At 41.8% G+C, this 25,436-nt stretch overlaps 1 protein-coding gene across 1 annotated transcript in view; it reads right to left on the bottom strand.

Annotated features, from left to right (window-relative positions):
• LOC149449092 (macrophage mannose receptor 1-like) overlaps window positions 1-25,436 on the bottom strand; it is a 155,581-nt gene that overhangs the window by 118,379 nt on the left and 11,766 nt on the right. Inside the window, exon 3 of the mRNA XM_089693714.1 lies at window positions 14,938-15,111. Coding sequence (XP_089549840.1) covers window positions 14,938-15,111 — 174 coding nt within the window. The remainder of the gene's footprint in view (window positions 1-14,937; window positions 15,112-25,436) is intronic.

Raw genomic sequence — 25,436 nt, 5'->3', positions numbered from 1 at the left:
GTGGGACACTTTGAGCCGAGAATATTGCACCTTTTCACAATATTCTAATTTTCTGAGATTGTGGATTTGGGGTTTTCATGAGCTGTAAGCCATAATCATCACAATTATGACAAATCACGGCTTGAACTATCTTGATTTGCATGTAATGAGTCTATCTCATATTTTAGTTTCACCTTTTAAGTTGCATTACTGAAATAAATGAACTTTTGCTTGATAATTTAATTTTTTGAGTTTCACCTGTAATTTGACTAATGCTAATTTTTAAACATCTAGTATTACTGTAAAGTGTCTTTTTCATGTTTCTAATGACACAAAATTGATGTTTCTAGTACAAAGCATGACCAAATTATTTACAAATTAGATAACGCTAGGGTCACATTTGTGTGGGTTATTACAACTGCAGGACCACACCTGTTCCTGTTGCCACAACCATCCACAAAGAAAAATGCAGGTCATGTGTGCAGGTGCCATTAATTCTAATACACATTGGAAATTGCTCCAGTACTGGGGACTGCACTGCACTTGCGGTTCCCGTGCGAGCTGCAATTCCAGAAATGGTGCTAGGATCTCATCCCCACATTTCAAAATGCATGTGCTACCGTGTCCATGAAAAACACAGCTTGCAGAGCCACATCAAGGTGAATCTAGCCTAAGTCTAGGTTCACACCTATGCATTTTCCGTTGCGTTTTGCAGAAACACACAGCAGACCATATAACATGATTTCCTATGGGACAGTTTCACGTTTCCGCCTTTTCACCCGGTGTATTTTTTGGAAAGGGTCAGGGACTTTTTGTAATGCAAAACGTTGCATTTTTGGTTCAATAGACTTCAATGGAAATGCTGCGGAGAAGCGTATAGTGCATTTTTGATGCGTTTTTTATCCGTTTTGCATTTTAATCTGCCCAGCAACCAGTTGGAAAATAAATGCAAAACACGTCAAAAACGTGGCAAAAATGCATGTGCAAAACACACGGCAGAAACGGATCAAACGCAAACTGCATAGGTGTGAACCTAGCCTAAAGGCTTTTTTAATGTGATCGTACAAAAATAAATGAACCAAACAACTGGAATTAATAGTAAAGATATAAATGGTAAAGAAGGGAAGTTCATTAATGTTACCTAAGGGTAAGAAACAGTTAAATATGAACAATTTTATTGCTCGAACTGATATTATGTGTCGATTTAAAAAAAAAAAAAAAGAATTACGATATATTTATAAATTAAGTCTTGCACCTAGTTTTTGCGGGTTTTGTTCACAGAGGAGCTGCTGTCTGGGTTCCTAAAACACAGACTGGGACCCACCTATCAAAATAGGAGTGATTGAGGAAGCTCTGGGCACACGAGGTACACCTGAATGATCTGTGTATCCATTATAAATCTTAACACTGCATACAAAAAAAAACAATATATACCGTAGATAGATAGATAGATAGATAGATAGATAGAGATATACATCCGCCACCCCCCTCTGCCAATCCCTCCACTGGCTTCCGATTGCGCAACGGATCAAATTCAAAATCCTAACACTGACGTACAAAGCTGTCCACCATACTGCCCCGAACTACATCACTGACCTAATATCCAAGTACCGCCCAGCACGCACACTCCGCTCCTCACAAGACCTCCTTCTCTCTAGTTCCCTGGTCTCCTCCTCCCATGCCCGCCTCCAGGACTTCTCCAGGGTGTCACTCATCCTCGGGAACTCCCTGCCCCAACCCATCAGATTATCACCTACTCTCCTCTCCTTTAGGCGCACCCTGAAAACCCATCTCTTCAGGGAAGCCTACCCCACCCCCTGCTAACTTGCCGACCTCCTCCACTCTTCCTACCACTCCATCCCCCACAGCTATCTCCTCCTGTGCCACCATCCCCTCCCTCCTAGATTGTAAGCTCGAAAGAGCAGGGTCCTCGAACCCCTCGTGTATCACATTGTATTGGTATTGTTCTGTCACATGTTCTGTCCCCCTTTGTAATGTACAGCGCTGAGCGAACCATTGGCGCTTTATAAATACTGTATAATAATAATAATAATAATATATGTTGGAGGAGCAGCCAGCACTGAACCTCTGGTGGCTGAGAAGCTTGTGGCTCATTAGCTTGGACAGGTTCTTTGAAAGAAAATCCTTCAAATGCTATGTGGTTCTCAGTGTATTTTAGGAACTTACTTTATGGGCGTCTTAGTTTTTCAATAAACTGACACCCCTGGAATAGGCTGTTGTGAGACAATCTAATCAATCTTTCCCACAGTATTTGCCAGGTCAACGTCTGACTCTTCCGACTGCCATTCTCCACTAATGAAGCTCTTATAGGAACTGCTGGATTTCAGACAAATGTCACATGCCCAAGAAAGTTGGAGTGTGCTATAGTTCCTCTGTGTGGACTATGGTACAAAGGTCTGTGAGCCCCCTGAGAGTGCAACCAATCGTAGAATGGTACTGTGATTGGCCTGTTACAGAATGCACCATATGTTTTTTTTTCCAGACCAACTTAGGTAAATAGTGCATTTGTCTTCATTGATTCTTACAAGCTAGGTGTCTCAGCAGCTACATTAGGGTTTGAGTAAACCTCTTAGTGCCCCATTGTCTAGGAAGGAGGGTGAAGGGTAGTGTGTGACAGCTTAATACCTAATGATTTACACCAATCTTGGAAAAGCATGCGTCCAAAATAGGGTTCCTGCTTTAAATCTATATTCTGTGGAAAGAAGTGTATTCACACCACCTGGGTGGCAGTTTGATCACTGATTGGTACTGCCACCTCAAAACTGGTAATGTGGCCCACATAATTCCATCATCTGACATGTTGAGTGTAAGAAAGTCAGTAGTCAGTGCTTTCAGTGGGGTACATTTTTGCCAAGGCAGAAGTGAAATCCACACCTCAGTGCCCTTCAACACTGAACAGACTGCACAGTGTCAATAGACTTGTTCAACCAACTAGAAGAGACCAACACATGGCTCATTTACTGGACCAGGTGAATGTTTTGTGGACACCCCAGTTTCTTGCTTCTACATGGACTCTTTCTGCCACAGACCTTGATAGTACAACCTGCCAGATCTTGGATGAATCAAGGAAAAACATGATTTTGTGGTAAAGTATACATCCCTTGGGATGAGAACCATTCACTCAGCAGTTTCCTGGTTTCTGGTGATAGTTTCAACCTTTCTCTGCAACTGGGCCACCACTGTAACTGTATCATCTCCATCATGATGCAACCATTGGATCATCTCTCTGTTCCTCTGCCTTTTTACACTCTTTCAGTACATGGATGAAGTCTAGTCCTAGGCCTTCCTGCAGTCAAGTCAGGGTTTTCTATCTCTTCAGATTCTTCATCCACATCTTCAGTTTTGGGATAAGGAGTCATTCCACTTTACTGCCCCACTGTTTGCTTCTTGGCAGTGGGGCATTCTAGTTTAGTACCTTTCACTATGTTTGGGGCGGTCTTCCTGGAAGTGTCCCAACTCGACAGCCACTGCACTGGTATGATGACCTTGCCATTAGGGGAAATCCCTTCCTTCCTTTTGGAAGGGTACTTCTGTCTAGAGGGGAATACTCTGTCTGGAGCTGAGTCACCCTTTCTGTCAATTTCCGGATGGCCACCTCCCATTGAACTCTCTGTTTGATATTAAGTCTGCCCAGATCACCTCTGCGAACTACACAACACATCCTATGTTATGGAGATAAGGGGAGGAGGAGGTATGCTGTAATCCAAATCAGAAATGACCAGTTTAGTGGGTTAGGGTGAGAACACTTCTCTGCTACTCATACAATACTTGAGCGTGAGCATTGTCACCTTGGGACAGCAAGCATGTTGACAGCTCTGAGGAAGGGGGTTCGTCTCCCGAAACGTGTCAGCTTATCCCCAATTGGGGCTCAGCATTGCATTGACTACCATTGCGGACCATTCACATTGCTTTTATTATCCTTTTGGTTTGTGAGTATACATCTATTTGATTACACAATAAACATGGTGTATACCACGGTAATGCACGATGAGAGTGCGCCCTTTTTTGTTCTTTGTTCATTAGCATCCAGATTTCTCGATCTTTGAAGGGCAGCCATTTTGAATTCCTTTAGTCTGCATGAAGATTTGAGCGCTGGTTTCGTTTGTTTGTCTAACTGGGCAGATGTTTTATAGTCCAGGATAAAGTACCTGATATAAGAAAGAGAACCTCTAACAAGTTACAATAAAGTGACTTTAGAAATAGTGGTAGGGAATTATGAATCTGTGTTGCACTGTGTTGAGCCTGTAGTGGAATTTTTTTTGTCATGAAACAAAGCCAACAAAAACATTTATATAATATAAAGCACAAATAAAATGAGAAAAGGAAGTAGAATGATCAGTGGAACATGGACACAAGTTTAGGATCACAGCAGTCATTTTTACCTATCAGTTATCATGTAGCGGAGGTCTACCTGAAATGATACTACAAACACAAATAGCGCTGACACAGAGGATATGTAGACAGAGAGTGATCAGGACTTTTTGATGACAGAAACATTGTCGGAGGTTAATGATCAGAGCAGATGTTTGGTGTTCTGCCAATCAGATGCCTGCGCCTCGCCTAAAATAACAATTATATAACAAAACAAGCACCAGCACCCTGAACCGCCTACAAAAAAAATATGCTTTTAAAGGGGCACTATAACGTTTTTAATGTTTTAAAGACCCACATGTGAATGAGAGAAAACTATGGAAACTATGAGCAGAAAAAAAAATTACAAATATGATGCAGTCTCCATTAACAGAGCAGTTTTGTATTTCTAAGCTTCTTTCTCCGCCAGTGTTTCTGGTTGTCAGAGACCATGTGATCCTTGCCTAGGCCTTAGGTGACATAAGGTAGCTCAGGAGTTTTTTATTATATCTCTCCAAAACCGAGTTTCTTGTCTTCCCTCCAGCCCGGACCCCACCCCCCATTGACTTCTCCATCACATCCAATAACGCCAATATCAAACCCGCCCTGCAGGCCAGAGTACTTGGTGTCATTCTGGACTCCAACCTATCCTTCCAGCCCCAAGTCCAATCTTTAACAAACTCGTGCAGACTCCACCTCCGCAACATCGCCAAAATCCGCACGTTCCTAACCCCAGAAACCACTAAACAGCTCATCCACTCCCTCATCATATCACAACTCGACTACTGCAACTCCCTCCTCACTGGCCTGCCTCGCCGCTGGCTATCCCCGCTTCAGTCGATCCTGAATACGGCTGCCAGACTCATTCACCTTTCCAACCACTCCGTTTCTGCCACCCCCTCTGCCAATCCCTCCACTGGCTTCCGATTGCGCAACGGATCAAATTCAAAATCCTAACACTACAAAGCCGTCCACCACACTGCCCCGAACTACATCACCGACCTAATATCCAAGTACCACCCAACACGCACACTCCGCTCCTCACAAGACTAGTTCCCTGGTCTCCTCCTCCCATGCCCGCCTCCAGGACTTCTCCAGGGTGTCACCCATCCTCTGAAACTCCCTGCCCCAACCCATCAGATTATCACCTACTCTCCTCTCCTTTAGGCGCACCCTGAAAACCCATCTCTTCAGGGAAGCCTACCCCACCCCCTGCTAACTTGACCGACCTCCTCCACTCTTCCTACCACTCCATCCCCCACAGCTATCTCCTTCTGTGCCACCATCCCCTCCCTCCTAGATTGTAAGCTTGAAAGAGCAGGGCCCTCAATCCCCTCATGTTTTGCATATTGGTATTGTTCTGTCACATGTTCTGTCCCCCTTTGTAATGTACAGCGCTGAGCGAACTATTGGCGCTTTATAAATACTGTATAATAATAATAATAATTATATGAAAGAGGTGCTGTGATATGGTAGCGCCAACACGTGTCCTGTTGACTCGTGCAAATTGAGAATTATACTGCTATTACAGCACTGCATTGAGTTACAGACACATACAGCTTCCCTCAATTTATAAAAGGAATCACTAAGTAAGTGATCACTAGATTGTAAGGTACCCACAGAAACAAGATGCTATAGGAGAAAGGCGATCTCTTTGTAACTACCACGTGTATTTAAAAAATATTGTGGCAATTACTGTAACCCAACAATGTTCAGGTTTATGCTGTCTTGTGTTTTTGTAATGTACAGTTTACCATGCTGTCTAATTATGTTCATATGTCTTTTGTTTCTGTTCTCTTTTACATTGATTGTGGATTTCTTTCACTGCAACGTTCACACCTAAAGTGTTGCTGTAACCTTGTTCTGGAAAAATGGGCTTTGGCCTTTAATAAAAATTTACAATAATAAAAAATACTGTGGTGTCTTTTGAACTGAATATATGGCACATAAGGAGGTTAGTTTCACCCAATTAAAGTTTTATGTAGTTTAGGGTAAATAAGTATACTATGCAATTGATTGTAATCTTAGTATGTTTTTCCAGTTCCTGCTAAGAAATATAGGGTCCACATAGTCTGTGTATGTCTCCAGCAGTACCCCCCTCCAAAGATGGTTTTGGATACCCTTGCATAGTACTGCTTATAACTGATGTATATATTGTAAGTATGAATATGTACGTGTATATTTAGGTATAGAGTTATGAAAAATATTCTCTGTACATCAGGGGTGTCCAACCTTTTGACTAATCTGGGCCACATTGGAAGAAGAGGAATTGTCTTTTTTTTTTTTTTTTTTTTTTATTTAAATATTTATTAGTATTTTTCACATAAGTAACAATAAACAACTTCATCTCACTCATCATAAAATATACGATTTTTTCTTATTGTTTCAATTTCCTCCCTCTTAAAACCTTGACTCCCTCCCCCCCCCCCCACTCTGCATTTCCTTGACTTGTATCCAAAGCAAGCATACCCTACCCAATTTTTCTCTATAACATTCTACTCTTCACTTTCTCATACTTATTACGAAATTTTCCCATTTTTCCCATTTCAAGAGATATATCTCCAACTTATCTTCCTGTAGATAATATGTCTTCTCCATCTCCCTAGTCCAATTTACTCTCTCTATCCACTCCTCCTCTTTCGGTATTTCTTTTTTCTTCCAGTATTTGGGGATCAGACTTTTAGCTGCGTTCAGATAGTACCCTAAGCCTAATTTCTTATACATACTAACTGATATCTCTGAACTGTGTAGCAAGCACAACCCAGGGTCTAACCCGATGTTTACTTCAGTGATGGTCTCTATTAAATATATTATTTTTTTCCAGAATATTTGAATCTTTGGACATTCCCACCAAATATGGAAAACTGTCCCCACTTCCCCACACTCTCGCCAACACCACTGTGATTTCTCTACACTTATCTTACCCTCCACACTCGGAACAATGTGCCATCTTGTCAAACATTTGTAATTTAATTCTACATCCCTCAAACTTACGTTTTCGTGAACTAATCTATTTACTTTCTTCTGTTTTCCTTCATCTAACACCACCCCCATATCTCTTTCCCAATTCACAATGTGCAATGGTTTAGTGTTTGTGTCTAAATCTGTGAGAATTCTATATACTTTAGCTACTCCATGTTTCCCATCACCCCGTGAATCCAACAACCTTTCAAACACATTCCAATCCTTTTTCGTTCTCAGGGGCTTTGGGAGGTTTCCCCAAAAACATTTTAATTGATGATAGCGCCACTCATCTAATCTGGTGAATATATTTCCCTTTTCCTTTTCCAACTCTTTAAAGGTCTTCAGTTTCCCATCCCCCATTATATCTCTGAGTTGGACATCCTCCTTTATAAGCCATCTACCTGTTATCTCTTCTCTACCTGGTGGAAAAAATTCTGTGTTTTTTAGTGGCATAAGTATAGAATTAAATTCCCATTTCATATATTTGTGTACTTTATCCCATTCCCTTAATACATTTACAGTGTACAAACTTAAATCTTCCTTCAATCCTCTATATTGTGTCGGTAGCCATATTATTCTATTCAAATTAGTTCCACTAAGTGTATTCTCTATTTTTACCCAACTTTTCACCTCTAAATTAAACGTCCAATCAAAAATTCTCCCTAATAATACTGCTTTGTAATATCTCTTTATATCCGGAGCTCCCAAACCACCCTTCTCTTTATCTCTACTTAGTATTGCATGGGACACCCTTGGTTTTTTCTTCCTCCAGATATATCCCGTTATCATTCTTTTTATTACATTAAAAAAAGCTTCTGGGAGTTTAATTGGTATCATTTGGAATCTGTATATAATTTTTGGTACAATTATCATTTTTACCAAGTTTATACGACCTAACCACGATGGGATTCCTCTTTCTAATGCTTTTAATTCCCCCTTTACTTCATTTAATAAAGAAATATAGTTTAGCTTGTACAAGTTTTTATACGACGCGCTAAGTCTTACACCCAAATATTTTATATCTCTTTCTTTCCAAATAAAGGGAAATTCTTCTTGTATTTTTTCTTGTTCACTCTTTGGGATGTTTATATTTAAAATCTCAGTTTTTGTTGGGTTGATTTTTAAGTTTGATAGTTCTCCATATTCCTTCAGCAGTTTCATTAGATTTGGGAGTGTTGTCCTGGGATTCCCCACATAAAACAGCAGGTCATCAGCGAATGCTGCCAGTTTATGTTCTACATTTCCTATCTGGATTCCCTTTATGTCTCCGTTTTTCCTTATTGTTGATAAAAGGGGCTCTAGTGACAAAACGTATAATAAGGGGGACAAAGGGCATCCCTGCCTTGTTCCATTTGACATCCCGATGGGCTCTGTTTTTTCCCCATTTACTATTACCACTGCAGAGGGTTTACTGTACAGTTTTCCAATCCATTCCCTCATTCTACCTCCAATTCCCAGGTTTTCTAAGGTGTCCATCATGAAGCCCCAGTCTACTCTATCAAAGGCCTTTTCGGCGTCAATTGAAAGGGCCACCACCGGTACCTCCCCTTTTTTACTTCTCTGTATCAGCATCAGGGATCTCAGCCCATTGTCCCTGCCCTCTCTACCTGGGACAAAGCCCACCTGATCTCCATGTATCCATTCAGGCATAAACTCCTTCAACCTATTCGCTAGGACTTTTGCATATATCTTAGTGTCTAAAATCAACAGTGAAATGGGCCTATAACTCGAACATTGCGAGGCGTCTTTCCCTTCTTTATGTAACAGTACCACATGAGCCTGTAAAGATTCTCCTCTCATATCCATCTCTCCCCCCAGGGCGTTCATATATTTTTCCAATTTGGGGTTTAATATTTCACTAAATTTTTTATAGTACCCTACTGTATAACCATCTGGTCCTGGACTCTTCCCCATCTCCATACTTTTTACTACTACCTTTATCTCTTCTTGTGTAATCTCTGCTTCAAGGGACTTTAGTTGGTCTTCTTTTATTTTCGGTAATCCCGCGTTTTTTAGATACATCTTCCTTTTTTCCCTTTTTACCTTTTCCATATTTTTTACTTCATCGTATGGGGTGATGTTATACAATTTCCTGTAATATTCTACAAACATCTTTGCGATCTCTTTATTTGAGTGAACCAATTCTCCCTTGGGGCTTTTCATTTTATCTATATAATTCCTATTTTTTTTTTTCCTTAAGGTTCTCATCAGATATTTTCCCGGCCTATCTCCCCATTTATAGTTTTCACTTAGCACTTTATTATACACTCTCCTTCTCTCCTCTTCCATCAGAGTTTCCAGTTCCTCTTTCTTTTTTATTATTTCCTGCTTGATTTCTTTTAGCATTCTGTTTTTATGTATCTGTTCTAGCTCCGCTATATCTTTTAAGAACCCACTAATTTTTTTTCTTCTTTCTCTTTTCTTTCTTGCCCCAATTGCAATCAAAATTCCTCTTATATATGACTTGTGAGCCTCCCATACTGTTGCCTTAGACACATCCTCAGTCTCATTCTCTCTAAAGAATCTCTCAATTTCCTTTCCGATCCTCTGTGCAATATCCTTGTCCTTGAGAAGCGCTTCATTCAGCCTCCAACCTACCCCTTCTGTTCTCCTCTTACCCCATCCCATCCTCAATACAACAGGGGCATGATCCGAGAGAGTCATTACTCCTATATCTGCTTTAACCATTGAGTCTATGAGGTGATGTTCTATCAATACATAATCCAACCTTGAGTACATCTGATGTGCATTTGAGAAGAATGTGTAGTCTCTATCTTTCATATGCAAGATTCTCCATGCATCTACCAATTGGCATTCATGGATCACCTTTTTTAACAGTCTCAAAGATCTACTCCCCTCTCGCTGCACATTAGAGGTTGTATCATTTTGTGGATCCATACAAAAATTAAAATCTCCCGCCACTATTATACACCCCTCTTTAAAATCCATCAACTTTTTTAACACACCCTTCAAGTACTCCTCTGGTTTTTTATTTGGACAATATATATTAGCTACTGTGCACTCCACCTCTTGTATTTTACCCTTCAGAAACAAATATCTCCCCTCTGGGTCCACTTTCCTATCTTTCAGTTCAAATCTTACATTTTTTCTGAACCCTATTGCCACCCCTTTAGCTCTCTTAATCGGGGAATCTGCATAATACCATGTTGGGTAATCTCTAGACTTCAATTTCACCTTAGACTCTATCTCAAAATGTGTCTCCTGCAAAAAAACCACCGAAACTGCTTGATGGTGTAATTCTTTAACTAACCTAAATCTCTTCCCAGGACAATTTAACCCTTTTACATTATAAGTAATGATTTGTAAATCTTCCATCCTTTTTATACCCTTCTTTTTTCCCTTTTAACTAGAGATCTCACAACTATCCTCCTTCTCTTTACACTTGCTTTTAATACCTCTCTCTATCCTGCAGAGTATTACCCTTATCATCCATTTTCCTACCCCCCTCACCTCTCCCCAACCCCCCCCCTCCCCAGCCCTCCCCCCCTGCCAACTCCTCCCCCCCTCCCTTCCCCCTCCCCACCCCCCCCCAGGCCTTTTGTGCCTTTGGATCATATTCCACTTTTGATCCCTCTAAATGGGTTCAGCTCTGCCCATGGCCGCTTACCTCCCCCCCCTCCTCCCCAATGTCCCCTTATCTATTAATTCTCTATTTCCCTTTTTAACCCACTGCCACTCTCCTAATCCACAAATGTCCCGCTCTCCCTCCTCCACTTCCCAGCCAGGTATCACTTGTCTCTGCAGTCCGAATTTATTACAAAATTCTTCCATATCCTCCGGGAATCTTAAGATAGCTGTAGTTCCATCCCTCCACCCAATTAAACTTAAGTCACGTCCCCATCTATATTTCACACTTCGTTTTTTCATCTCTTCCAGTAGGGGTTTCAATGATCTCTTCCTTCTCAGGGTCTCTGCTGTCAAATCTGCATAAATTTGGATATTTTTCCCTCCATATGTAATATTTGTTCTTCCTTTTATCTTTTTCCATATCTCTTCTCTGTCTCCATAGTTATGGAATTTAACGATTATATCCCTTGGTCTTTCTATTTCTTTTCCTTGTTGATACTTCCCAATCCTATATACTTCATCCAGTTTAAACATCTCCTCATCCGATTTATCCATTATGGAGTTCAAAATTTTACCAGATAGCTCTTTTAGATCTTCCCCCTGTGTTAGTTCTGGAACTCCTCTTACTCTTATATTATTTCTCCTTTCTCTATTTTCTTGTTCTTCCATCCTATAGAGCAATCTGTTATGTTCTTTTCTATCTTCAATTATCCATTTCTCCAATTTTGGGATGATCTGAGCTTGGGCTTGTACCTTCTCCTCCATTTCCTCCACCCTAGTTAACAATTGTCCCAGATCTTCCCGGATCATCCCCATCTCTTGCTTTATTGAATTTTCCAGACCTTTAAACATCTCCGCCATTTCTTTTTTATTCGGTAATTGCATATCTCTTTCCAACTCTCTCGGTTCAATACTTTCCGTTTGATTATTGTATACTGGGCCCAGGGAAAGTCTCGGACTATTATCCATACTTATTTCCAGATCACTTTTGTCATTTATTCCCTGAGATTTTTCTGGGGTAACATTTCCCTGTGACACATACTTCTTAATCGTGCCGGTTTGGATGTTCTTAGGCCCGCTCCCTTTAGTATTTTTACCTTTCATTTTCAGTTTTCCCTGGCCCTCACCAAAGGGCCACTTTTTCCTTATTTCCACTTAGCTACTATATATATATATAGTGTCTTATTACACACACAGGGAAATCCAGTGCACAAAATCCAGCAAATATATCCAGTGTATATGGAGAGTTATGTAAAAGAAGATCAAAGAGACCTGCAGAGAGGCCCCATTAATCACTCACCCTCCTCGTTGGAATTATCGGCCTCTCCTAACTTCTCTTGGTGGGGATCTTGTGAATGTCTCTTTAAACCTTGTTTTCCTTTCCGTATTCTTCTGGATTTAAAAATAATACTATGGTTGGAGATGAAATAGAGGTGTTGGTATGGAGATATTGGTATAAGAGCAATCAGAGTAGTGTGGAATCAGTCTGAGGATGGAAATATAGGTATGGAAGTAATATGGAGGCACTATAGCAATGCTGGTATAGATATGCACGTATTATGAAGACAATGTGGATACGTTGTTAAGGTATGGAGGATGTATGGAGGGTGTATGCCGACTCTATGGAGACGATGGTGTGGGTCTGGATATAGCTATGGAGCTTATAGTTTGTGGTGTATATTCTGAAATCTGCAAGGGGGGGGTGCCGGCTTTTCCCCTTCCTTCATTCACCCGACTGCCGTGAACGCCGGGACGCCGGCATTTTCCCCCACTCCCCGAGCTCCTCCGCGTCAGCCCACGTGTCTGCTCAGCTGTGCCGCCGTCACCTAGGCAACCCTGCTCTTCATCCGGGGCTGTCACAGTATTCACCCGGGGATCAGGAGACCAGACTTCTCACCCTGAACTCGCCGTCACGCTGCCTCCGAGACCCCTCTCCGGCTCCGCAAACACCTCGCCCACGCTCCGATACCACCAGGCACGGTATACGGGACCTCTCAGGGTAGAAGGGACATCTCAGGGAGGATACACGGGGGGAGGCTGCGAGGAGTGTTTAAACTACACTCTCCCGTGCCGCCATGCTCAGGCTCCACCCACCTACCATCTTGTGGTGATCTTGTGCCGTGATCTTGGGCCACAAATAAAATACACTAACAATAAGGATAGCTGATGAGCAGAAAAAGTCTGACAGATCACATGTTACCCACATCACGGCCCAGCGGGACTTTCGTTCATATGACATCCTCCCAGAACAAACTTTATGATGCTCTTAGTTGAGTTAAAAAAAGAATGAAAAAAAGACAAAAATGTAAGAAAATAAATATTCCGTTTTTTTTCTCATACAGTCACCAATCACTATCTCTGATCACCGCCACAAGAGTTATGTAATCATGCTGTCAGGGGTGGACTGACAACTCATGGGGCCCCCGGGCAATAGGGGATCATGGGGCCCCTGTGTCCTTGCCCAAACTCAAAAAAGCCTATGAAAAAGGTACCAGGAGCATCTCATGGGGCCCCCTACTGACCCCGGGCCCTCGGGCAGTGCCCGAGTTTCCAAATGGTCAGTCTGCCACTGGATGCTGTACTGCACTGGTGACAGTATGTAAAGAAAAAAATGATGACTTCAAAAACTCACCATGCCTCTTACTAAGTACATCGTACTGTCTACTTTCTCAAAAGGGGTCATTTGCAGGATATCTGTACTGTCCTGACATTTTTTGGCCTCAAGAAATGAGATAGGCCATCAGTACATCAGGTGGATCAATTTTCAGATATATACCATAGTTTGTGGACTTTATAACTTTTCTACAGACTAAACATTAAACACTGGCCATACCTTTACTGTGGGTCACATGAGTGCACTTAGTTCTGCACCCCTGTGACCCGTATTCAGCTGGCAGCTGTCCAAGTACATGTAAGCTGTTGGCTGATATCACTGAGCCGCTCCAGACTCTGGAGGGATCCTGATTTTAATGCTGAGATCAGGGGCGGACTGACAACTCATGGGGCCCCCGGGCAATAGGGATCATGGGGCCCCTGTGTCCTTGCCCAAACTCGAAAAAGCCTATGAAAAAGGTACCAGGGGCATCTCATGGGGCCCCCTACTGACCCCGGGCTCTCGAGCAGTGCCCAAGTTTCCAAATGGTCAGTCCGTCCCTGGCTGAGATCCACCCAGATGCCTTACCAGTAGGCGGCTTAGCCTCTCAGAACTCTCAGAACCAAGATCTTATAAAGCAATGCAAGATTGCTTACTTTTTGATATGACTCCCCTTTAATCAGGAAATACAAGGAAATACAAGTTTGGTATATTTTAATGGAGTGAATGCTGGAAAATAGACATACTATGCATGCCAGAAATTCTTGTTTTGTTTCGGATGCATTAATTGAAGAATTTTGTAGTTTAATCTTTTTTGTTATGTTGAAACAATTTGTTTTCAGAATTCATTTCATATCTTTGGCATTTGTTTCATATATTCGTTGGTCCAGTTCATTTGAAAATTTAGCAGTTTTTACAGAAGATTGCTATATATGCAATATATTATCGAATCAATTCAATTTTTCAGACGCTAGTCCAACCCACCAAGAGAAATGGCATGAGCTGATTGGAAAATATCAACTTTATATCGGATAAATTTGTTATGTGAATCGCGATTATCAAAATTAATTCAAAAATTTAATCCATTTCCCTATAAGCCCAAACTATTATTTCATCATGTGACATCCTGTGAATGAAACAAATACATTTCATTATTGTTTTTCAGATTTGTTGACATTTATTACTATGTCCATTTGGAGATTTGTCTACAAACCAAATCTCAGAAAAATAAATTTTCATCCGAAAAATGAATTGTAATGAAACAAAACGCACATGTCTACTGGAAAACATATACCCATTCTTCAAACAGAATCACATAATATACACATAATACCTGTAAATTTTTGGCCTTTACATCACAACTCTTTTGCTAATGTAGAGTTAGGTATGGAGTTTTGTTAAACCCACAACATATTATTGGGAAAACCAAACACGACACTTACATGCACTTGGACAAAATCCCCACATCTTTTCCTTATCATAATCCGCTGTTGTAGAGCACCAGAGACCACCATCAGTTCTTCCATCCATGGTACAGTCTGCATACCACTTGGAGTCAAACTTGAATGGGAAGACACAGGGCTGACCATCAGCATTTCCTTTTAAAGTAAATATTTCTGTGGACAAAAGGTATGACAGAGTTACTTATGAGGGAGAAGTTCAATGGATACAAACATTTATCAAGGAATATTAACCACAAGCCTACAGGGCACTTATACCCCCTTCCTGCCCAGGCCAATTTCCATCTTTCAGTGCTGTTGCACTTTGAATGACAATTGCGCAGTCATGCAACACTGTACCCATATGAAATTTTTATAATTTTTTTGTGACAGATAGAGTTTTATTTTGGTGGTATTTAATCACCTCTGGGTTTTTTCTTTTTTCTTAAACAAACCAAAAACCACTGATAATTTTTTTTCAGTTTATGTTATAAAAGTTTGTAAATAAGTGATTTTTCTCCTTCACTGATGTGCGCTAATGAGGCTGCAGTGATGGGCACTGATAGGCTACACTGATAGGTAGCACTGATGGGCACTGATGAGGAGGCACTGGTAGGTGGCACTGATGGGCATTGACAGGCATCACTGATGGGCACCGAAAGGCAGCACTGATATATGGCACTGATAGGCGGCACTGACTGGCACTGATAGGCCGCACTGACTGGCACTGACTGGCACTGTTAGGCGGCACTGACTGGCACTGATAGGCGGCACTGACGGGCACTGATAGGCGGCACTGATAGGTGGCACTGATTGGCAGCGCTGATAGGTGGCACTGATTGGCACTGATGGGTGACACTGAAAGGCAGCTCAGATGGGCACTGATATGTGGCATTGATGTGCACTAGTAGGCACTGAAATGTGGCACTGATGTGGCACTGATGGGCACTGGCACGTGGCACTGATGAGCACTGACAGCTGGCACTGATGGATACTGACAGGTGGCACTGCTGTGGCTACACTGATCATCAGGGCACACTGATCATCAGTGCTCTGATGATCAGTGTACATGTCCCCTCCGTGGAATGCCGATTACCGGCTCTCCTCTCCTCTTGAGCTGTCAGTGTGACAGCTCGAGAGGAGAGAAATGCAGATAACCAGCATTTCATTTCCCTGTTTACATGTGATCAGCTGTGATTGGACACAGCTGATCATATGACCGAGCCGACATCTTCAGCTCTTTCCGTGGATCGGTGAGCCAATCGCCGCGCTTCATGCTCCGGGAGCCGTGCATGTGCGGTTAGAATGGGAGGACGTCATATGACGTCCTCCCAGAACGAGAGAACCGCCTTGCATCCGTCAAATTACATATTACTGGCGGGCGGGAGGTGGTTAAAGAGTGATGTCTGAGGAAATACATATCAAGCAATCAGACCTTTGTTCAGTATGAGAGAATAATGGCAGCTTACAACCACTGGCCTAGTTGGCGGTAATCCAATTATATAACAATTTAAGCACTATCCAAGTAATACTCAAGACAATTTGAATTGAAAAGACAAGGCCACAGCTTTATTGGATTAAATCCTCATTTATTAACCAATGTCTTTAAATAAGAATTCCAGATAAGGATATTTTTACATAATTACTTTGGTCCAGGATGCAAGCTCAATTACTGACAGTTGTAGACAGCTGTGTGAAATTTAACATGACCTTACACCTGTAGAATTTCATTTGAACATCTAAATGAGAAATTATAAATAAACTTTGTCCAACCATTAAATGATTACTTCAAGGAGTCGACAAATTTTGAACAACTTCTCATTTGAGTACTATGTCACTATCTTGATTTTTAAAAAGCGCAAATGTTCTACTTGCAGAGTAATTTTGATAAGTGCATGTGCATAAGACTAGTTATGATTTTTCTTGTCTGGGAGCAACTATTAGAACTGTGTTAATTCCCATAATATTCAACCAAAATTCGCCATTCTTGTCCTTTGAATTTTTTTGCTCACTTTGGTCAAAACTGATTATCAGATTTCCCCCTTTAACTTCTAGATAATTGAGCAAACATTCTGAAAACAACATTTTTAAAACAACTATACTCTACAGGTGTAAAACTAGCTTTATAAACAGACACGGATCAATGAATAACACATCTCTGGACATCAGGTTAACAATGTTCAATCTTTTCATTTTGCCTACACAGCCCGTTTAAAGAAATAATTTAGCTATAAGTCATTTGAGTGCCTTTTTATGCTGCTGTCTGGTTGCTTAAACCATGTTAAAGTTTTTCAGTGATGACCAGGAACCATTCTACAGAATAACAAAGAAACTAGAGCAAACTTCCTGTCTGAAATAAATCTGTCCAAATCACCATCAGCTGGAATAGATTCCTTAATGAATTTCAGGAAGCAGATGAAGGATTTACTGTGGCACTCTACTATCCTAAAAGTAAAATGGAGCTAAAATTGCAGAACAATCAATTCACAAAAAAAAAACAAAAACCTTTTGTTTCTGAACGAGCCAATATGATATACATACAGCATATAATTATCTACAGTTGTCTGAGAATGTGTATCAATAACTTCTGTAGAAGCTGCTGGATTTTTAATGGGCTCTCTTGTCTTCCTATTACGTATAGACTTCTGATCCCAAATTCTTTTCTTGCGCTATTTTGGCTCACTTGCCATTTCCAGGTAACAGCCCTGTCATTTTAGGCACCTGAGTTTATCTTATAAATAAGTAAAGGGAACCAGTCCACGGAGTAAGCGGATAGAGATTCCCTTTAAAATGGTTTGGCAAAATAAACTGTGACACATCCTCCTATTGGAAGCTTTACTTCAAGAAGATAGTTAAAATTAACCACTATAGGAGAGCCTAAGTAACCACCTGAGTGACCACCTGAGTCACCTTGAAAGAGGAAAATATTTGTTTTACTGGGAAATCAAATTTAAGACACAGCGATGGAGTAGTTTCTGTTTAATACCAGAAGGAACGTTAATCTTTTCTGGAGTACAGCTAAAGTTTCCTTCAACAAAACCTCCCTGGACATTCTTATGTCTGTGGCCTGCAAAGGAGATAGAGAAAGCTGTATAGCACTGAAGTAGGCTCTGTCTATACAGTGAAGGATGGTGTGCCCGGAGTCTGCCCTAATTCTAGAGAAAGGTTCAGGTGAGTGTTGTGTTTTACACTCATAGGCTCTGCCTTGGTAACTTGGGACCCTGTAATATGTGTGGGGGGAAACTAGAAGCCTATGGACACTGTGGCTTGTCTTGATGAACAGAGCTCCCCTCTAGAGACTGTGGTGTCCATTTGTGAACCAGCGGTAATAGATCGCTGCTCAGTTCTCCGGCATTCTCGGAGAACACAGTTCTCCTGTGAATGCAGTTTATGAAGCAGTTCTCCGAACGAAGGGAGAACGGTCTCCAAACGCTGGAGAACGGTCTACAAACTCTGAAAAACGGCTCATTTTACTATAATCTCTCGAGATTATAGTAAAAGATCAGTTTACTAAGCAGAGGTAAACTATCTCTGCTTAGTTTTCAGTCCCTCTGATTCTCCAGCTCTGGGCTGGAGAATCTGGAGGGAGAACACAGATCTCCAGAGAAGGGCTGACATGATCTCCTGAGTGTTATAAACTGTGAATGACCAGAGAATAGCTGAGATCCGTTGAATCGCAGCTATTCTCTGTGTCATAAAAGGACACCTGTGCCTGTATTAGTTCAGCGTCATAAGTTGAGGTCTCTGAGCACTTGTAACTCAGAAGAACCCTGAAATCACATTGACTTCCAGCCCTTACTCTATGGAAAAAAGTAGGACCCTGGCCTGTTACTTGGTTCAAGGATAACTAAAAATGGCAGCAATATTCTCTCCACTCTGTAAACCTCTCACAGAACTCTTTGGGACCATACAAGCTACTTACTACCAATATCTTTTGACCTCTGTCACAGGTCAACTGTAAAACTCTGTATGCCTCTGTCATGGGCAAATATAGATTTTGTAGGCCTAGACAAGTGGCTGTATTTCAGTTTATTTGATCTCTTGCACAGACCAGGTTAGCACTCTTCAGGTCTCTGCCACAGGCCAGTTTAGGACACGCTAATCCCAGAGAAGAAGCTGGAAGGACAATCACCCTTTCTTGACTCTAGTTTCCTCCTCCAGACAAAAGGCCTGGGAGGCAAAGAATAGACCCTTCTGGAACTAAATCCTCAGACTGCAGCCAGGAAAGAATGGACTGGACCTTGCTACACTTACATCATTACCAGGCAAAGGCCCTTTTAGAAGGTCACCCCAAATTTGTATTCTCTTCTGCAGCCAAAATCACTAGCATAATCCCATCAGTGATCAACTCAGTGTTCACTGGTGAATAATCAACACTGGCAAGCAGAAAAAAACAATGTCCTAGGAACCTTAGAAGCATTCTAATGAACCCAAATAATATAAACAATGCTCAGTCTGGCTACACGTTGTAGTTCTACCTTAACAAATGATCAGAACATACACAGTGCAATGCAAAGATAAAATAAAGAAACACATTCTATATTATTCTCAACATGTATCTGTATTAAACTCACTTGCCAGATGGCAGTGACAGGATCTTTCTCAATATCAGCAGTTCTATTAACTTACAATTGCAGCTCATACGGCATCACCAGAGAATAGCAGGAACCAATAACAGAGAGGCCCAGTCACACCTGTATATCTCACTCTTTGTCAGCATGTACAGTAAAGGGAGCTGGAATGGATGGAGCCACATGACTCGTTTAGGCATCCTCACTGTTTTGCTGTAACTTTCAAGGATCTAAATGCTAAATTTGTTCTGTTTGTTCTTCACAATGCAAATATGCAAGCTAAACACTGTGTAGGGGCAGTTACCTCTGGGCAGCCCAGATGCTGATATGAGCTAATCAGTTTTATGTACCTTGTCTACTAAATCAGAAACTTCTTTACCTCATTGATGCCAGGCAATATTGTGAACGGTTAACAAGCAAACACACATTATTTATTTCCTTGTCTATCCTGGAAACGTTGTCATCCACCCAGGAATGGGAAGCTATTGGTGAAGCTTAAGGAAATTAAGGGGGTGGAATCACAATACTGGAGAAGTAATAGAGAAATACTGACTTCTTCATTGGAGAAATTGGATTTAGGGGTTAAGGGACCCCAACTCCCACAGCTACTCGGACCTCTACCCCTACTCTGACCTTTGGGCTGAAAACATCCCATGGATTAGACAGGTTTTTCCAGGCAGTATTTTGCTGAGTATTCTCAATGGAAGAAGACAGTGAGGCGGAGGATGAGGAAGGTTTATTGAGGCTTTAGGCGTTTCTCCGATTACTAGGGGCCTGGTTGCCGCGGCTGACAAGTAATCTCCTCTGCTGCTGGTTATGAGTCCTCTGTTTCAGCTGTAAGGTCACTGTGCCCCACATCTTATCTCAACTTCAGTTGGCTGGCGCCTGTGTAGTTTGTCACTCCCTATTCCCTCCACAGTGGCAAGTCAGAGAAGGATGCACAACTAATTAAAAAAGTCACACATGCATGCTTTACAGATCATCCAAGGGATGTAATTGATATTGACAATGACAAGTAACAGGATCCAAAATCAGGCATTGCCGGGTTACTTCCAGCAAGTTTTTATCTATGCCAATGTGAAATGTGTACACAGTGGGGCCCATTACCATTGCACTGAACTCATTAAGGATACAGTAGTGATAAGTAGATGTGTTTGCACATCTAGAGGGACATCCTCTTGACATGGGGGCCCAGGTCACTGGGCACATGCACCCTAGGGAATCTTCTTTCCACCACTAGGTTGGTGGACCCTCCTACTCTAGGACACCACTCATTCTCAACCAAAACTGACTGGCATGTAAATGTTCTCCAGGTATTGGCTGCATGGACATTTTTATAGGAGGATTATCCAAACAGTCCAGCACTGTATTGTTACTTCAGCTCAATACATTACCTTACCTCTGCATCCGAATTCCTGCCAAGCCGAACTTTGCTTACTCATGCTGCTAGTCTTCATCAAACACATCATATTCGACTTAAAACATTTATTGACTTCTTTTGCATAAGTTAACAAGTTGCTGCAAATTTTAAACTTGTGAATAACGTGTTCCATTGTCTGGCATCACAAGAGGGGTGCTCACAATTTGACCAAACTCTCATCTGTTAGTAGTTTTCCTCTATATTCCCATCTAAGAGCCTGATGAACTCTCCTGTCCCTACATTCTGCCTTCTTTGGTTCTCCTGCTCTACCAATAATCCCAACACATCTACCATACCTCCCTTAAATACCCTGTTCCTACCTCCCTGATGGACAGGGGCTACAGCACTAAAACAGGAAGACCTAGCTAACAGAGGATGTACAGTACCTTGCTACATACTGATGCCTTTGAACTTTGGTGTTGGAGAAGAATTCAAGAATATTATTGGTAGTAAGGAAAACAAACACATGAATCCTTTAAAAAAAATCAAGCCCATACAACTAAACTGAAGCTGTCTTATTTTGGATATATTAAAATAACCAACTCATTGGAAAACAAATTTACACTTGAAAAATCTGAAGAGAAAAGAGGAGGATGACTAGCAATAAGGTAGCTAGCTACACTCACAGAAAGTATTAACATGCCATTGTGAAGGCTGAAAAAACAATTAGATGACAAATCATTCTTGAGAAACACTATCCACTTGAGTCCCGGAATTGATATTGACTTCACGGTATTTAATTAATTGAACATCCTAAAAAATATTTTAAATATTTCTTCTACTGGCCGTCCCTGAGTTACAGACATCCAAGTTACGAAAGACTCCCACTTAAGAATGGAGGCAGCATGACGTCACTGCCGGCCGGCCACCTGCGCTCCACATTGGTTATGGATACTGCTGAGCATCCATCTTGCCGGCTACCATACAGTACTGTGCACTGCATGCTCACCAGCGCCTAGAACATCCCACATCACAGCACGCCCAGAAGCTCCTGGAACATCCCACATCACTGTACAGCCAGAAGCTCCTGGAACCTGAAGAAGCTGGTGAGATTTATTACATTACTCAGTGCCCACTACTATTTGGAGTATGCCTTGTCTTTGCACCTGTAACTTCTATAATGTTACTGTACAGTATAGTGTAAATCCATCCATGTTCCAGCATGAGCTCATATCAGCTGCCTACGTGGAGCTCCCATTCAATACCATCTGTTTTTGTACTGTTTATACAGTATTTAGTCAGTAAAGCCTTTTTTGTCATTCATGCTGCTTGGTCCCATGCTGCTGGACAGCTTTGAGGGTTGGGGACCCCTGCTGCTTCTGCAGGCTGAGGATGCACAACAAGTGGGCAAATCCAAATGATGAGCCTTATATCTTGCCACCTCAATTAGTGTTTTTAGACAGTACAGCAGCAGTTTTATTTGAATAAATTGGTAATATATTGGCTAGCTGCTAAACTTTCTTTCTTTTCTTTCTTTTTGTTGTTCAATTCTAGAGTGCACTCCACGTTTTTTGTCTTCACCCTGCAGTGATGCCTCCAAAAAACAAATCTGATACAAGTGTTGGTGATACAGCAAAGAAAAGAAAAATGATCACCATGGAAAATAAAGTAGATATAATAAAGAAATCAGAGAAAGGTGAAAGTCCATCATCTATTGTCAGAGCATTTGGCTACAGTCAGTCAACAATTGCAACCATTTTTTAAAGATAAAAGGTAGAATAATGGAACATGTGAAAGGCCATACCCCAATGAATGCTACGATTATTACCAAGCAACGCAGTGGTTTAACCAGTTGCCGACCGCAGGTAGCCAAATGACGGCTACACTGCAGCCAGCCAGTCCTGGGAGGCCGTCATATGACATCCTCCCAGAACGCGCTCTCCTGCGCTTACTCCCAGGGGCGCGCACCCGGCGATCTATACGATTGCTGTGTCCTACGGACACAGCTGATCATGTGTTGTGCTAAAAGGCCAATCACAGTGGCCTTTTACCACGTGATCAGCTGTGCCCAATGACACGCTGATCACTGGGAAATGCAGTTGCCAATTCTTGGCTGCACTTTCCTCACGCTGTCAGAGCAGGGATCGGCACTGATCATCAGGGCACTGATGATCAGTGCCCTGATGATCGGTGCCCAGCAGTGCCACCCACCAGTTCTGCCCACAAGTGACCAGCAGTGCAGCCCACCTGTGCCCCGCAGTGCCACCCACCTGTGCCCAGTAGTGCCCACCAGTGTCACCCACCAGTGCCCAGCAGTGAAGCCCAGCAGTGCCGCCAGTCAGTGGCACCCAGCAGTGCCGCCAGTCAGTGCCCAGCAGTGCCGCCAGTTAGTGCCGCCTATCAGTGCCACCTATCAGTGCCACCTATCAGTGCCGACTATCAGTACCCATCATCAGTGCCAGCTCATCAGTGCCACCTATCAGTGCCACCTATCAGTGCTGCCTATCAGTGCTACCTCATTAGTGCCGCCTATCAGTGCCCATCAGTGCTGTCTATCAGTGCTCATCAGTGCTGCCTATCAGTGCCTATCAGTGCCCATCAGTGCTGCCTGTCAGTGCAGCCTCATCAACGCACCTCAGGGAAGGAGAAAAATTACCTGTTTGCAAGATTTTATAAAAGAAACAAAAAAATGTTTTCTTCACATTTTTTGCTTTTTTTGTTTATAGCGCAAAAAATAAAACACCCAGTGGTGAGTAAATACCACCAAAAGAAAGCTCTATTTGTGAGAAAAAAATTATAAAAAGTTCATATGAGTACAATGTTGCACGACCGCGCACTTGTCATTCAAAGTGCAACAGAGCTGAAAACTGAAAATTGGCCTGGTAAGGAAGGGGGTGTAAGTGCCCAGTAGGCAAGTGGTTAATTATTGAGATGTAAAGGCTGTTAACAGTTTGGATAGAAGACAAAAATCAGCGTAATATGCCTTTCTTTAGTTCAAGAAAAGGCTCGAAGCCTTTTCAAAGATTTAAAAGCTGCTCGTCCAGAAAGTGAAGGTGATTGCAATGAAGAATTTGTTGCAAGTAGGGGTTGGTTCAATCGCTTTAAAGAAGGAGCTAATTTGCATAGAATTAAAGTTCAAGGTGAAGCAGTGAGTGCCGATGCAAGTGCTGCAAGTGATTTTTCCCAAGATATTGGAAGATATTATTGATGATGGAGGTTATTTGCCAGAACAAATTTTTAATGTAGACGAAACTGGCTTGTTTTGGAAAAAAATGCCTAAGAGAACCTATATTTCAAAGAGGAAAAAAGTGCACCAGTACACAAGGCATCAAAGGACAGGCTGACTACATTACTTGGGGGTAATGCATCTGGGGATTTAAAACTCAAACCTTTGCTAGTGCATCACTTCTTCAATCTGAGGGCACTATGTAATGTCACTAAAGCATCTCTTCCTGTTATTTGGAGGACAAATTCAAATGCTTGGGTTACAGTTTCGGTCTTTGAAGAATGGTTTTTGAACCATTTTGTCCCTGCTGTTGAACATTATTGCTTGGGCTAAAACATTTCCTTCAAAATTCTCCTTCTCCTTCCTTGACAATGCTCCTGGACATCCAAACACTTTAGGTGACATGCACCCCAACGTAAAGGTGGTATTTGTATCCCCCAACACCACATCACTACTTCAGCCAATGGATCAGGGAGCCTCCTTTAAGGCCTATTATTTACAGAGGACATTCTGTCAGGGCTACCCAAAAGGATGAGATGACCTTAAGAGAATACTGGAAGAATTATAACATTTGTTATGCAATCATGAAATTAAAAAATATTGCTGATGCTTGGGATGAAGTGAAAGAGAAAAAATATGAGAGTTTGAAACAAATTGTTCCCCCAATTCACACAAAAATTTCTGGTGTTTACAAAGGATGAAATCGACGAAACCAGGCAAGCTGTGGTTGCTTTTGGTAATCAACTGCAGTTGGACATCAATGAAAATTATATCACAGTTACTGGATGCCCATGGCAAAGAACTAACCAATGAAGACCTTATGGAACTAGAGCAGCAGATGATAGCATTTAGGAAAAAAAAAATAGGCCCAGAAACTCCAAAATTTTAAAAGTTTTCTACAAAACAGTTAGCTTAATGCTTTTCATCTGATTGAACCAGGATTGGCAAAGTTAGAGGAGAAGTTCACCATAGTTTACCGTACAATTACCGAAGGCCTAAGCTTCTACAAGGCTATTTATGATGAGAAAAAGAAAAGCTCTGTGCAAACCTCCCTTGATGCCTACATCAAGAAACTGACTCCAGCAGCAGAATCAGATAGTTAGTCTATAATACCAGCCCCATCCCCTCCCTAGATTGTTAAAGGTTGCATTTATGTATTAGTTTTGGATAGTACAGTACTGTACAGGGGCGGACTGACAACTCACGGGGCCCCTGGGCAATAGGGGATCATGGGGCCCCTGTATCCTTGCCCAAACTCAAAAAAGCCTATGAAAAAGGTACCAGGGGACTCTCAAGGGGCCCCCTACTGACCCCGGGCCCTCGGGCAGTGCCCGAGTTTACAAAT

The sequence above is a fragment of the Staurois parvus genome, unplaced genomic scaffold (genome assembly GCF_062004578.1).
Source record: "Staurois parvus isolate SC_StPar_1 unplaced genomic scaffold, SC_StPar_1.0 ptg000636l, whole genome shotgun sequence".
NCBI classification, from domain to species: Eukaryota; Metazoa; Chordata; class Amphibia; order Anura; family Ranidae; genus Staurois; species Staurois parvus.
This window is presented reverse-complemented; position numbering and strand designations above follow the sequence as displayed.